Raw genomic sequence first — 15,001 nt, forward strand, 5'->3', positions numbered from 1 at the left:
TTGGCTGGCTGTCTGGACATCATCTGAGTGTGCCGCGTCCCGGTCAGCGGACACTTACCCATCACACTACGGGTTTGTAGTGCCCGGGTCTGTTTAAAGAGGGACAGGGCAGGTGGTGTCTGCAGCTGGCCAGAAATCACCTACTGTGCAACTCAGTGAACATACGACGAAATATGTTAGCTGTTAACTTAGAAACACTTTCCCTGTTGGGAAGCATCACGGGCTCAGATCTGCCAGGCCACCCCACTCCTGTGTGATGGTGAGCTTAGCTGATGGACCTTCCTGATTTGAACCCCCTTCCTCTTACCAGGGGGCCGGTGGCCCACTGAAGCATTTGTCTTGGTTTTAATTTCATTTGTTTAACATGGCTTGTTCTTAATTACCTAGGGCTGTGATGGCCTGTAGTTCGAAGCTAAGCGTCTCATGGAGCAATTAACTCGTAATCAATTTTATGTGGCTTATTGCGGGTTCAGGGGTCCAGGCCGAGAACAGGCACATTTCCAAGTGATGCTTTCGCAGAGAACAAGGTTTAATTGTGTGGAAATAATGATGATTCTGCAAGTGGCTCAGTTCGGGGAGTGTTTTGCTGTTCTTTTCAGTAATTTTACAGCCGTTGTTAGAATCTAGGAAGGAATCAATGGTCTTCTGATGCCCTCTCCACCTGCCACACTGCCCCTCAGCACTTGGATTTGCAGAACCAGAAAAGTTCATGAACATTAGACTTTCCCAGTTTGGGTATTTGTGCACCACCCGTCCAGAAACACTGAAACTCCTCTTAGAAAGGTAGCATGAGGTTGAGTTTGGGGGGAGCTGCAGCTCCTGAGATCCAGGGTCCCGGGCCTTGCTGGGCCCAGCATGAACTTGACCATGGCCACACTGTGTCTGGACTTACCTGCACATGTGTCTGTGGGCAGACGACATACCAGATCTGCGACCCGTCTGCCGTCTGGGGGCCGTGTGGCAACATCGCAGGGCCTGCCATGGGGTATGAAGGAGACAGTGTACGTAACCGCACACAGCACCCTGATGTCCATCCATGTGGTCATTGTGATGTGGGGGCGCTCCCCTCCACGCACAGAAGCTGTGACTGTGTTTTCCAGCCTTAGGGTCATTGCAGGGCCTTCCGTTGTGTTGCCGTGAGGCACCCCTGAGTTCACCACTGTGTCCAGTTAAAGCGAGCCAGAGGCGAAATGGAAGGCGTGGCCCTGCCGGGGCTCCAGTAACAACAGTGCGTTTCCTGGGATGTGCTGGGAGCTCCGATATTGCGGGAGATTCGATGGGGGTTTCTTTAAGAGTTCTGTGCAGGCGAGATCCTAAGGACACTGCTGGGAGGTTCAGTCTGATCAAGAACGGAAGGTCAGCTTGCCAAAATCACCTGTTCCCATATACAAACAACGACCTTGTGCAAACTGAGATGAAAAACGCGATGTCGTTACGGTCCCTCTAAATTGAGTGAAAAGCTTAGGTCCAGACTCTACGTTTGCAAGATACATGGGGTGAAAATTACAAAACGCTGAGGAAACAAGTCAGAGAACCCCAAGTAAACGGAGAAATGTACCATGTCCGTGAGTTAGAAGACCCCGCATAGTAAAGATGTCACTTGTCCCCAGATTGAGCTGTGGGTTTAATGCAATTGTTTGCAAGATCTCAGCAGTGTTTCAGATTGACGTAGATAAGCTCAGGCTTATGCTAAAGCTGATATGGGAGGGTTCAGAGCATGGGAGCACGAAAACAACATAGCACAATATGAGATAGTATGGGGGGGAGGCGGGTCGGTGCAGGCGCACGGCCCCGGGGGGATCCACAGAGGAGCCACACGAGAGGACGCAGTGGGGGAAGGTAGGTTTTCAATGCAGGCCTCGACCGAAATCTCCCATCTTATTCAGAATTTAACTCAAAATGGATCACAGACTTAGCATAGGACTGTGAAACTGGGAGGGGAAGATCTTTGGGCCCTAGGACTGAGCAGCAGAGTTCCTCGATATCAGGGCTGTGATCTGTGAAAGGAAAAGCGGTCAGTCAACCTCCTCACAGGGCAGACATTTGCTTCTTGAAGGGCCCTGTGAGGAGGGAAGACACGCTTGCCAGCCACCGGCCTAGATGAGGTTGGGTGTGGGGAGTACTCGAAGAATTCCCCAAGTCAGCAACGCAAAACGAAACCGCCTGCTGAGAAATTGGGCAGAAGGCCGGGGGAGACCCTTCCCTGAAGACGGGAACACACGCAAGAACAGATGCTCCGACCACCAGCATCTAAGGAGACGGGAGTTTGTGCACAGGACGCCAGGCGCCGCACTTGTCTGGTCGCCGGGAGGAGCGGCAGGCAGGGCCCTGCGAGCTGGCGAGGATGCAGAGAAGCGGGGTCATGGCTCCGGGAAATGTCAGATGGTACAGCCTGGAAAACCAGGCCTGCACTGCCGGCCGTGTGACCCAGTAGCGGCGCTCTCGGGCGTTTGTCCCAGAGCAGTGGTGGCAGAAGTCCGTACAAACACCTGCGCGTTAGTTTTCTCCTTTTTCTTCTCTTTCTTTTTTTTTTTTTTTTAAGATTTCATTTATTTATTTTAGAGAGGGAGAGCACAAGCGGGGGAAGTCGCAGAGGAGGGCAGAGGGAGAAGCAGGCTCCCCGCTGAGCAGGGGCCCTCGACGGGGGACTCGATCTCAGGACCCTGGGATCATGACCTGAGCTGAAGGCAGACACTCAACCACGGAGCCCTCAGGGCTCCCAACAGCTTTACTTGTAATAGCCCCAAACGGGAGACCACCCAGTGCTCTGCACAGTAGACTGGGCATTCTGGGTGTTCTGGGTCTGCTGTCCATTTTCCACAGCCACTAGCCAGGAGGAGCCGGCCACCTGGGGTCACTGTGCTCCAGCCGTCGGAGAAGGAGAGGTTGTCTGGGGCAGGAGATGACTCAGGACCCACCCCCACTGGAGGAGCCTTGGCACACCATGAGGTAGCCGTGCCCTCTGCCAGTCACTGTGCCTGTGAGCTCGCTTCTCTCTATGGCGTCATTTTACAGATGGAGAAACTGAGGCTCAGCTTGGCTTGTGGTCACCCTGCATGCGTGTGAAGGATTTCGACCTTCTTCCTGGCTACAGAGCCCGGCAGCCTCATGCCTCTCTGTGCTGAGCTCCAGAGAACTGAGGGTCTCAGCGCTGGGCCTTCCCTCCACCTGCTGCATCGTGGCAGGAGCTGGGTGTTTCCCTGCACTGTGCCAGGCATGGAGTCCCAGGGGCCTTGGAGGTGCCAGACATGGCCCGCGTGTTCCAGCGCCCCAGGGAGTGGCCTACGGCTGCCAGACTTTACCTCTCACTACTCAGATGTGCCGGGGCACCGATGTCCACATAGCCCCCCTGGGCCCCCTCGGTGCTCCCTCAGAGAGGGCAGTGAGGCCTGTGGGTGTGGACATGCAGCCAGTCTGGAGTCCAGGAAACTCCCATGAGCAGCTGGGAAGGCCCCCTGCACTGTGGGGAGAGCACTGGGCAGCGTGGGCCTCCCGAGACCTGTGTTCCCCCAGGAGAAGCCCTGGCCGTGGGCTGCGAGACAGTGAACCTTAACCTCCGTTCCTAAGGGGCTCAGACCAACCACTCTGCAAACGAGCATGAGAGCCAAGGAGTCCTGACTGGTGTGCAGGGAAAGGAGTCCCAGGGATTTCTTGGAAGAGGTGAAGACAGACCAGGCTGGGGAGTTCTGTGCACCTCAGGTGTCCCACCCGAGGAGTCCGGGCCGGGGGGCAAACGTGCTTGCCCACTGTCTCCGGCTGGCCTGCTGGGAGGCCATGCCAACCCCGGCTGAACCTCGGATGAGTTGCTGCTGGCGGGCTTTCTCCGCACCACCGCTGTCCCCCCTCAGCCTGACCCAGAGCCGGAAGCCCGGACCTGACTGCCAGCATGAACTCCTTGAAGAAAGATCCAGAATCTGAGGGGTGCCTGAGGGGCTCAGTGGGTTAAAGCCTCTGCCTTCGGCTCAGGTCATGATCTCAGGGTCTTGGGATCAAGCCCCGCATCGGGCTCTCTGCTCAGCGGGGAGCCTGCTTCCCTCTCTCTCTGCCTGTCTCTCTGCCTACTTGTGATCTCTGTCTGTCAAATAAATAAATAAAATCTTTAAAAAAAAAAAAAGATCCAGAATCTGAGTCTCAGGAGATGGGCCGTTAGAGGTGACTCCCTCTCCCCTTGGCTCCCAGGCCCTGTTTCTGAGCCCGTCGTGCAGAAGTGTGATGAGATTTCCAGCCAAGCTTGGTTACTTGCGGGACATGGGCCTGACCCAGAGCCTTTGGTGCCCGTCCTCTGTCTCTAGTTGATCCGCCATAAAAACCATTAGCTGCTTCTGGAACATCCTGACTGCTGGACCCCAGGTCGAGGAGCCACCTGCTGATGGCTGTCCACACAGGGGCACGGATGCCTCTTGTGAAGTCTTTGCCAGGTGGCAAGCTGGGCTGGTCTTTCTCACCTGTGTTCTTGCCACAGGCTGAGGCAGGAAGGGCACTGGTCCTCTGTGTTTGTTGAATGATTGAATGACGGCTAGAAGGCCCCATCCATTTGATGTCTACCCTTGTTTTGCTGGTGCCTCTAGAGGCAGGCACTGCATGTGCCTTGTTCTCCATGGCCTCCTGGTGACTGAGTCAGAGTTGAGGGTGGCCCCAACGGCTGGCTGGTGCTTGACCCTCCAGTTGGGCCCGTGTGCCTAAGAAACCACGGCGGCCCCTGAGGCAGAGGCCCTCCGCGGTTAACAAACACTGTGTTCCTGGGGCTCCAGCAGGAGCGGTGGGACCTCGCATCTCAGCACAGTCCTCAGCGATGCCTGAGTTATCACTGTTTAGAGAGAATTATTTAGAAACTCGCAGTCTGTAGAGAAAAACAGTGAGCTTTCACCCAAACAGTGGAGACGCCTACACACGACCCAGGGCCGCTGTGTCTGGAGCGCCAGCTCTGTCCCTCCCACTGCAACCTGCAGCATCCAAGAGGACATTGCTGTGGTGCCCAACACCCTAGGGCATTGTCCGCGGTCCCAGGATGCTGCCTTCTTTTGGCGACAGTGACCCTCGAGCCAAACAGCCAGGGAGAGATTCTCCCCAGGGCACAACAGCAGGTTTGGGTCTTTCAGATCTACTTCTAGAGGGGACGGACCAATGTCAGGGGCACTTTCCCCATCCATGCGTCATTCTGGAGTCAGCAAAACACACGTGTGGGCACTGGACGTGTTTCCTGCAGTCCGGGTGGTCTCTCTTCTTTCTGGTCCTCATCAACACACACACGTGACTTTGTGCAGACCTACCGTGGTGCGTCTGTGCCATGTTGCTCTCTGTTCTCCTGACGTCACCAGTGGGGGGTAGGACATGCTTCTTGCTTGGACCCCAGGTCCCCCTGTGCGTCCAAAAGTCTCTCATCTTTCAAAACAGGACGTTTCAAGAAATGAGGGCAGGCCAAGACCTTCTGGCTTCATTCGAATTCACTCCCAGGGGTTCCTGAGATGTGCGTGACCGTCTTTGCAGGACTAGGAGAAGGGGCTCCCCGCTGCTGTGTGCGTGGGATCTGGAAGTGGCAGAAATGCTGGCAGAAGCTCCTGACCAGGCTTCGTGAGCATCAGTACCTGGGTTAGGCTCCCAGAGCTCTAGGAGGGCAGACGGGCTGCTGTGCCCATTCTACAGACAGATGGATTAAGTCCTTAAAGATTCAGCCCCTTGGGTCTCTCCAGGCAAGTTTACAAGTGGAGGCAGGTCCCTGGGTTGCTATCAGGATGACCCCCCTTGTGACGAAGTCCCACGTGGGCACTTGCCACGCCCAGAGCGTGAGCCACACCAGCAGCTTGGCACACACACGTGGCTGAGGACTGGGAATCCGTGCCCTTCTGGGGATCGTGGCAGACCCGAGAGCTTGTGCTCTGACCAGGGTGAGAGTGGACTGAGGTCTTGCTTTGTGAGAACGCAGGACCCGTGTTGCTAGAGCTTCCTTTTATTTTTCAAAGAAAAGCCAAAAATTTGGATTTTTCTAACTGTCAATCTTTAAATGTTGGGAGCTAACTTTGAAAATGGTCTAATGTTAGCACCTGAAGAAATAGAAAATGAGGAGCAATCGATTAACACTAAGAAAGTTAAACGGGAGCCACTACCCACCCATCCACCCCCCACCCCCCAGTCCCCATCCTTCCACCTGTCCATCCACCATCCACCCATCCAACCTCTGTCCTTCCAACCATATTGTACCAAAGACCTATGGTGAGTCAGACGTAGCCTGGGCACCACGTGTCAGGCTGCAGTGAAGACACGGGCTTTGTTCTCAGGACCCACAGTCAGCTGGAGACTAGGATGTCAGGATGCCATCAGCAAGAGGGATTGGAGGGCAATAGCGAGGAGCCCAGGGAAGGAGGGGCACCAGGACGAGGAGTGATTCAGGTGGGAGCTTCCAAGGGGCTGTGGTCTCTGAGCCGGGGGCCATCTGGAGGACCCAGCACTTTGCAGGCCCCAAGTGTCACGGTGGCTCCGCTTGGGTCCAGGCCCAGGTGTGGCTGGGGTCCAGGAGCACCACTTCCTGCCCACCATCTGACGCCAGTCCCAGCCAGAAGTGCTCTGCTCGGGGTCCTGGCCCCCAGCTCAGAGGCCCAGCCGGCACGGAGGGAGGCAGGAGGGCTGTGAAGGAGCCTTGTGTGGACGTGGATGGCCTTTCCTTGTCATGAGCAGGCTGCTGAGGCCTGAGCGGTGCCTGTGATCTTGTCCACTGAGGGCGGCATGGGCGCTTCCGTACGTGTCCTGGCTGTTGCAGATCGTCTTGGAATATTACGCCCGTGGCCCTCTCAGCACTGGGGTGGTCGCCGGGCCTGCCTGACCTCATGGCGTGAAGCGGGAGTACGGAGGCCCAGCCTACGATGCTGCAGGCTGATTCTCAAAGCAGTTTGCTGCGTTTCTGTGCTGTCGATTTCACTGGTTTTTCTATTTACTCCACTTTACACCCGTAAGCCCTTATTCTGGAAGGGGTGTGTAGGCAGAAGCGGAAAGCAGAGGTGTCCGTGCTACAGCAGGGCAGAGAACCAACCCCTGACCTGGAGGGACAAAACCCAACAGTACCGATAAATAGTTATAATTCAAGCACAGTTAACAGGGGATGCCCCTGACCCTGTCCCTCCTGGTCCAACGCTGAGGGTCCCTCGGCTGCTTGGGCTCCCTCGGGGGTGTGGGGGGTTTCTGGTGAAAAGCGCCCACAGGGCCATAAGGGACACTGGGATAAGGCGAGCGGGCACCCCTTTCTCAGCTGCTTCCTGCAATCAAGGGAGTGGCACCTGCTCTGGCCTGGGGCCACCCAGGAGCCTGAGGACCCCACCATCGTGCCGAGGGGCTGGTCAGGAAACAACCTCTTTGTCAGGGCTGCCTCTAGGACTGGAGGGCTCTGCCTCCTGGCGATGACCAGCACCTCTCCCTGGCCAATGACTTCCCCGGGATTGGCATCAGGGCCTCCCATCACCTGACACCTGGAAGGCCCTGTGTCCCCAAATATGCCACCCCTTCCATGCCTGGAGGCCTTGCTTAGCCCTGGGCGCCCCACAGAGCTCTGCATGGGAAGACAGGAGGGCAGCCCGGCCTCACCTCTTCCCAGCTGTGGGCCTTGGCAGAGATCCTTAGCGTCTCTGGTTTCCTCGTCTGGATGAGACAGCCGCGGGTCTGACCTCAGAGCAAGCGGACAGATGAAGGGCGCTCGGCCAGCGCTGGTCCCGTCCTTGGGGCCTCACAGAGTGAGGACTGGAACATCTTCACAGTTCTGTGTCCCCGGGCCTGGCACAGCCCCGATGCCTGAGTGCCAAGCCCAGTGTCCCGGATCCTGGCGGGGGCGGTGGGACCCACGTGTCCGACTTCCCTGAGATGCGGGTGACAGCTTCAGGAAAGCCTTCCAGAGGTCACTTCCAGACTAGAATAGAAAACCGGTTTTCTTTTCACAGCAGAAGCAAACAGGGGCTTTGAATACCATTAAGTGCTAAGAAGCAGGAAGGATTGGGTTTTGTTTGAGGACTCAAGATGGGGAAAGAGAGGGCCTCTGGGGGGGTTGGACCCAGCCAGCAGGAGCGCGAGCGTCTGTCCCATATGCCGCCTGTGTCTAAGCCTTGGTGATGAGCTGGGGGGTGCTGGGGCCTTATCTTCTTCCAGAGGAAATGGGGCTCTCTGACTTTGCTGTTCACAGATTGGGATTCGTTGCTCTTAACGTACCCTGGGTGGGGGAGGCCTGTGTGGTCAGTGGGGGGCTGGGTCAGGCCCAGGGACAACAGCCTCTAGGGGATTCACCAGGTCCGCATTTCTCCGTGGATGCACGCATCAAGAAACAGGATCTCCGTGTGAATGATAGCCACAGGCCTTTTCACAGGTTCGTCTGCGTGCCATAGCCTGCCAGCCGTGTGTGCGGTGGGCAGTGGGCTGGGGCCCACCGTGGGGCTTGACGGCCGTGCAGAGCCCCTGTCCAGGCCGCGTGGTGCTGGGTCCTAGGGTTGGCTTCACTGGTAATGGCATCTGGGGAAATATTTTACCATTACCACTGCAAGTTTCTAAACAGTGAGGTAGGAATTGAAAAATCATTTCTTAACGATCTGCTCATTTTGAGATCCCTGATGCTGTGGTTTTGAAGAAATGCAGAAAACCAGACCAGACCCGTCTGCTCCTCCAGGGAAGGTGTGGTTGAGAAGGGCAGCCCAGGCCAGGGGACAGACACTAGGTCTGTGCCGAGTGGGGAGGAGATGGGGCTGGGAGGGACCCCTGCCCCACCCTCCCCCGACCTCGGTGAAAACAGCTACTACTTTGAGAAGGACTTGTTAGCATTTCCTGGACACTGGGAACAGCAGGGGCCAGGGCGGCTCACATATCTGATCCCACGTTTGCTCCTGGCGGCTGGGCGCCCAGCCCGGATTCAGTGCCTATGAGTCCCCCTGAGGTCGGTTTAGCCTGAGCAGACGGGCGAAGGTCTCTGAGACTCTTCTGGTGGGAGGAGGCAGGCCGCCCTGAGCTCTGCCCCAGAAAGGCCCCAGCTGCCCGCTTCTCCATTGGGAACCCATGGGGGATGGGGTGCTGTCTCTTGAAGGCCGCTGTGCATTTTAGGAGCAAGAGCCTGGCCTCTGACACTGCGTTCTCCTCGCGGTCAGCAGAGACAAAGAGTCCCCAGTGGGCACACTCCCCCTCCCCATTGTCCGTGTCCTGCCCGTTTGGCCCATTCCACCGCCATAGTTGGGAAATTAAATGGCCCAGCTGCCTACTGGCATCACCGGAGTCAGGCTCTCCAGCTTCTGTGTGTCTAACATGTCATTCTGTATCTAGGGTCTCAGGATGCTGCTTGAGGGGAAGTGTCTCCCCTCAGGAGGCACGCAGAAGATAGTATTTTCGTAGGATGGTGTTTGCCGACGGGAGAGGGGGTGTGTTACGTTTTTTGTGTCCAAAGCTATGTGTCCGGTGTGATTCCATTTTTGACAGACCCTATCTGTCCCCAGGTGGGGAGCCAAGTCCTTCACTCCATGGGAGGTGATGCTGTGAGGTCCCCGCAACCCCCCGTCACTTTGGCTCTGACACATGGTGTGTTTTCTCTTCCAGTGACATCTTCGACGCCATGTTCCCTGTCACGCACATCGCTGGGGAGACTGTCATACAGCAAGGTAGGTTCCCTGCTTCTCTGAGCCAGAGCGCTGGAGCCGTGGGCCATGGCTGTGCCTGGGGGTGAACACAAAACCTGTTGTCCGCACTTGAGGAAGGTCACTAATGAGACGGAGCATGTCACTCAGCATGCCCGTTAACAGAGTCAAATACCTCACGCGAGACATGGGTGACCACGCCACGGGACCACGTGCCGGCCACGTCACTGTGTCCATGGGTGTCAGACCATCATGGTCTTTATTTTTAAACAAGGGAAAATGGGTGGGACGCAGAGTTGCATGGCCTCCGTGAAGTGATATACTGTGCCCAGGGAGGCCACAAGTGCCACACGTGGTCCCCTCCACAGTGTCCGCAGCCTCTGCTTTCTTTTATTCCAGGGGACGAAGGGGATAACTTCTATGTGATTGACCAAGGCGAAGTAGACGTGAGTATTCCTTATCCACTCTGGAAGGTCACGCCTCTGTCCACGGCAGGCTCAGTGAGGGAGCGTGTCTCATCTAAACGGCAGGAGGTGGGGCCCGCACCTGTGGACAGGGGTCCTTGCAGCTCGGCTGGACCCCGTCCAAGGCAGTGGCTGCAGATGTGGGCCTCCTCCCCCGCCGTGGGCGTCAGGGCCTTGGCAAATGGGCAGGAAGGAGCAGTTTATGGACCCAGAGGCTGAAACGATGGCTGTCTTGCCCACATGACCTGGAGCCCCACCATCTGCCAGAACAGCGTTCCTTCCTGTTCCCGCTCACCCTGCTCTGTCCACCTCACCGGTCACGGGCTGAGGGACGTGCGGTGTGGACCTGCTCCCCGTGGGGGAGCCCCGCTCCTGCAGCCGCGTGTCCCTGGCTCCATGCGGGGCCCTGGCCGAGGGCTGAGGGCATCCCTCCCTGGGCCCACAGGCTGCCGTCCACGCGGGGCCTCGCCGACCACACCCGAGTGCTCAGGTCTCAAGTAAAGCCCTCCAACAGGCTTCTCTTCGAATGAGGCCCAAGCCCTTTGCGAGGCCATGGGGCGGGTCCGAGCCCACGGTGTACTCTCACTGCCTGTGATCCACGGGCGCCTTGCTGCCTCTGCGGGACCCCCACCGCCCCTTCCTGTCCTCCATCGCCTCCCTCCGTCATCCCTCCTCAGCCTGTGCATCTGGCTCATGGCTCCCTCTGTGGCCAGAGCAGCCTCCTTCCATGACTTGGCTCAGTCTGTGGTTGCACATGGGTCCCCTCTGGGCCTGGGGGGGCCTGGTCCCTGCACACCTCCCCCTGCACCACAAAGATAGGATGTGGCTGACAGGGAGGTGGCTGGCTTGGCCTGCTCATCCTGGCAGGACCCCCTCCTTGCCCCCCAAGGGAGGTCCCAGAGCCTGGCCCCAGGGCCCCCTTGGGATGGGACAGGGGCTGACTGGCCATCCCCAGGCTCAGTGTGCCAGCTACCTCACGCCGTGCCAGGAGCCATAGCTGGCTTTTCTTGAGGCCGGGGACCCATGGAAGCAGTCTGGGGAGTGGGAAGAGTGAGGTCACCTTCTTGCAACCAGAACCCTCCAAATATGATGTCTTGGCAGGTCCAGCCTCCCAGCCCTAGGCTCAGAGGCTCAGGTACAAAGGCAGCTTTAAGGTGCTTGCCGGACTGGGCTCGCCCGAGCCAGGATGTCCGGGCCCCGTGGGTGGACGTCTGCGTCCGGCTCTAGTCTCAAATTTGGGCCAGCCAGCCCTTGAAGGGACAGGCAGTGACCTATGGGGCCGCCCCGTGATGCCCCTCGGGGTCCCCTGCCAGCCCGTCCGGGTTCCTGGCGGGCTGGCGGGCAGGGAGCCCTCCTGTGATGTGGGACACCCTGGGCAGTGCAGCCGTGTGGGTGAAGGCCACATTTAAGGGAATCAAAAGAGCTCAGTCAGGAATCTGGGATGAAAAAGTGGCATGTTGGCTAGCCGGGGTGAGTTATGGGGTATGTATTATAATAATGACTGTTATTACTGCTCGCGGTGTGAAATCGTCCCAGATGCTCCGAGGCCTCAAGTGCCTTCCAGGACAGAGGGGAGTGACCTGTCTGACCTGGCCCAGGGTCGTGCCCAGGATGGTGTCAAGGCTGCTGAGCCCAGCTCTCAGGCCCCAGGGGTAATTGTCTCGCTGGGGGGCAGAGGGAGGACACTAAGTGCTGGTGCCCCACAGGAGGCAGGTTCCCCTGGACCCCACTGTGGCCCTCTGCCTGGCCAGGCTCGGGGCTGGGCATCCTGAGTGCCCCCTCCCCTTCTGCAGGGTGGACGCTGCCCTATGACCAGAGGCGCCCGAGGGGAACGGCCAGGTGACCCGTGCCAAAAGCGCTATGTTCAGTTTAAATTATGGTTTTCCAGAGAGACACCGCAGCATGTGTGTTGCCAAGAGCTATAATCCATTTTTCTAAGTATAAAAATATCTTCCAATTTGTTTTATTCGTGGAACATAGCATTTCTACTTAAAAGGATACTCGGCTGCCGATTTTAGGGCTCAGGAACGTAGTTCTGTCTGAGGCCCGGCTCCTCCCTAATCCTGCGAGGCCTTCACTATTTTCAGACCCTCCTTTGTGTTGGGACCCTCCCGCCCTCCAGCTGCGGCCCCATCCGGTTCCCAGCCTCTGAGGTGGTGTGAGACCTCTGAGCTGCATCCCTGGGACCGGGCTGCCCAGGAGGCGGCCGTCTGGTTCCATGGGTCACCGTCAGTTGTTCAGTGTTTGCCTGGAGCTCTGGTTGTTTGTTTGTTTGTTTTTTTTTAATTGCTAAAATACAAATAACATAAAATTTGCCATCTTCACCACTTTCTCAGTGTCCAGTTCAGGGGCACCAAGCATATCCATGCTGCTGTGCAGCCGTCCCCCCATCTGGCTCCAGAATGTTCCACTGCTCCGATGGAGACCCTGTCTCCACGGCACACAGACCCCCCAACCTCTCCCGCAACCCTAGCCGCACAGTCTGCTCTCTGTGTCTGTGAGTCTGACGACTCTGGGACCTCGTGTGCGTGGGGTCCCCGTGCGTGTCCTGTGTCTGGCTCGTGTCCTCAGGGCTTGTCCCCCGTGGGGGCAGAGGTCCAGTTTCCCTCTAAGGCTGTCGTGTAGACAGATCCCACTGTGCCTCTGTTCACATCAGGGGACACCTGCGTTGCTCCCACCCCTTGGTCGTCACACATCTCGCTGTTATGGGCGCAGGTGTCTGGCCTTCCTGTGCTGGGACTGTTGTCTCCATCATTCGTCACTGGTTCACCCGGGCCCAGCTGTGAAGTTTTTCTGCAGTATTCCAACCCATTTCTCCACAGAGCGCATCTGGGGATGCCCTTTCCATTCTCCGCTGAGGCTCTGGCAGCCCAGCTGTGGTCAGCTGGTAAGGACTGTCCTTGGCACCTGGAGGATGGGGACCTCAGAGGCACCCCATGTGGTGGTGACGTTCATACAAACCTCACTCCTGCTCCATGTTCAGGAGGGGCACTCAGGATCCCCCCATAATACTGCCCTGTGAGCTCCTGAGTGTGGTTGGCATGGGAGAGGGCAGGAGGAGTGCCATGCGCCCAGACAGCTTCGGGGCTCCTCTGGGGGGAACCCGCACGGAGACGGAGCCCACGCGGCCCGGCAGATGGGAGCTTGGGGAGGACGCCTGTGCGGGGCGGCGGGGGGGGGGTTGGTGCGCTGTGAGCAGTCCCCAGCCGAACACCCCTTGACCTCCATTGAGCTGAGGGAGTGCGGCGGGAAAAGCAGCAACCGGAGGCAGAGCTTCTGCTCCCTTCAGGCCTCCGGCTGAGGGCCCAGGGCCCAGGACCCAGGTGCCTGCTCGCCACAAGGATGCACCCGCTGCTCATGGCAGGAGCCTGGGGAGGTGGGAGGAGACAGGCCATTGGCTTTTCTCATCATCTGTGAAGGCAGAACAAGGGTTTGGCCAGGCCGGCTGCGGGCCATATGCAAACCATGGCCCCTTGGAGAACCCTGGGCCCTGGTGTTCTGTCGCCACAGCCCAGACGCTTTCTGCTGGTCCATCTTTGTTTCCTGGGGAGCAGAGCGCTGCCCCGAGATGCACAGGTCAGGGAGGGCTGGCGGCGGAACGGTGGGGGGCAGCACGCCCTCAGCCCCCATCTGTGTCTGAGGCTCCAGATGCCAGGGTCACAGCTCGGGACTTGACTGAGCAAGACCTTGTGCCTTCCGTCCCATCACCCTCCACTTCCTGCCACTCCAGCGTGGAGCGGAAGCAGCCTGTCCAGTGTGGGCCAAGTCACCAGCCACCTGGGGCCACGCTGGTCACTGGGCCTTGGCCCTGGGCTCTGACCCAGCCAGTGGGACTGCTGGGCCCACCAGCCATAGCCACTTGTGGAGTGACTCCCCGATCCTTCCTGCTGCCCTCCGGCAGTCCCACGCTCTTCTCCATACTCCACCAGAGGGAGCGTCACAGTGCAACCCGGTGTAGTGCCGCAAACTTCTGTGGCTTTGCTTCTAGAATAACATCCCAGCCCTTCCCTCCCCTACCACGACTCCCACCCGTTGGGCATCTCTCCTTGCTTGGTCATGCCACATCTAGTGCCCTCCATTTTACTGTGGCCCCGGGGCCTTTGCACATCCTGTCCTCAGCCTCAGTCGCCCTTCTCCCACATCATCCCATGCTGGCCCTGGACGCTCAGGACCTGGCTCACGTTCTCCTTCATGGAGAGCCCTCTATGCACAGTCACTGCATGGTCCTTCTGAACGCTGTGCCTCCTGTTCTTGTCACGCCTGGAGCATGCTCCATGATGAACGGGTGTTCGTACGATTGTTCGCCTGCAGTCTTTCTCCCGGCTGGTGGGTGAGTCCCCGTGGACAGGAACCCGCCTGCCTTCCCCTGCTGACCGCCAGCACTTAGAACATGCAGGACACAGAGGGGCGCTCAGTCCACACTGGGGGGCGATGGACAGATGGATGGATGAATGCAGGAATGCAGAACGGCTGGGTGGGAGCTCTGGGTTCAGCCAGAGAAGTCACTGTCAGTGGTGGGACCACAAGTGTAGCCCAGTGGGGCCTCCCACCATTTTTCTTCTAGAAGAAGAAGAAGAAACAAAAAATGAAACAAAGCAAGAAGTAGCCCCTTTGAACGCCAGCTGGGGTGGGGCCCAGGGCTGCACTGGCTGCGGTGACAGAGGCCAGTGTCCCGAGAAGGATGGCCCCTTTGTGCTCTGTGGGGCAACCCGCAGTGTGGTCCTGGGCCCGTCTGGGGCTCCACACAATGGTTTTCTCTGACGCCTCACAGGGAGTTCTCCGAGGCCTGGGCTTCTGGGCAGGAAGGGGGTCCCCAGCGGCCTTTGGCAGTGATGCACAGGTCCCCTGGGTTCCCTGGGTCCTGCCCTGCTCTGCTTAGCCCCCTTTCTCTGTCCCCTGGTGCCTGTGCTCTTTTGCTCATGGGCACCTGCCTCCGCCAGCAGCTGG

At 58.2% G+C, this 15,001-nt stretch overlaps 1 protein-coding gene across 3 annotated transcripts in view; it reads left to right on the forward strand.

The window, feature by feature from the left end:
- The window catches only part of PRKAR1B (protein kinase cAMP-dependent type I regulatory subunit beta), a 77,679-nt gene that overhangs the window by 35,508 nt on the left and 27,170 nt on the right, over nt 1-15,001 (forward strand). For all 3 annotated transcript variants that reach the window (XM_032872856.1, XM_032872855.1, XM_032872854.1), the window contains exons 5-6: nt 9,553-9,614; nt 9,990-10,036. In XM_032872856.1, the coding sequence (XP_032728747.1) occupies nt 9,553-9,614; nt 9,990-10,036 (109 nt within the window). The remainder of the gene's footprint in view (nt 1-9,552; nt 9,615-9,989; nt 10,037-15,001) is intronic.

Source organism: Lontra canadensis, unplaced genomic scaffold (genome assembly GCF_010015895.1).
Source record: "Lontra canadensis isolate GAN:19392208 unplaced genomic scaffold, GSC_riverotter_1.0 scaffold45, whole genome shotgun sequence".
In the NCBI taxonomy this organism is placed as follows: Eukaryota; Metazoa; Chordata; class Mammalia; order Carnivora; family Mustelidae; genus Lontra; species Lontra canadensis.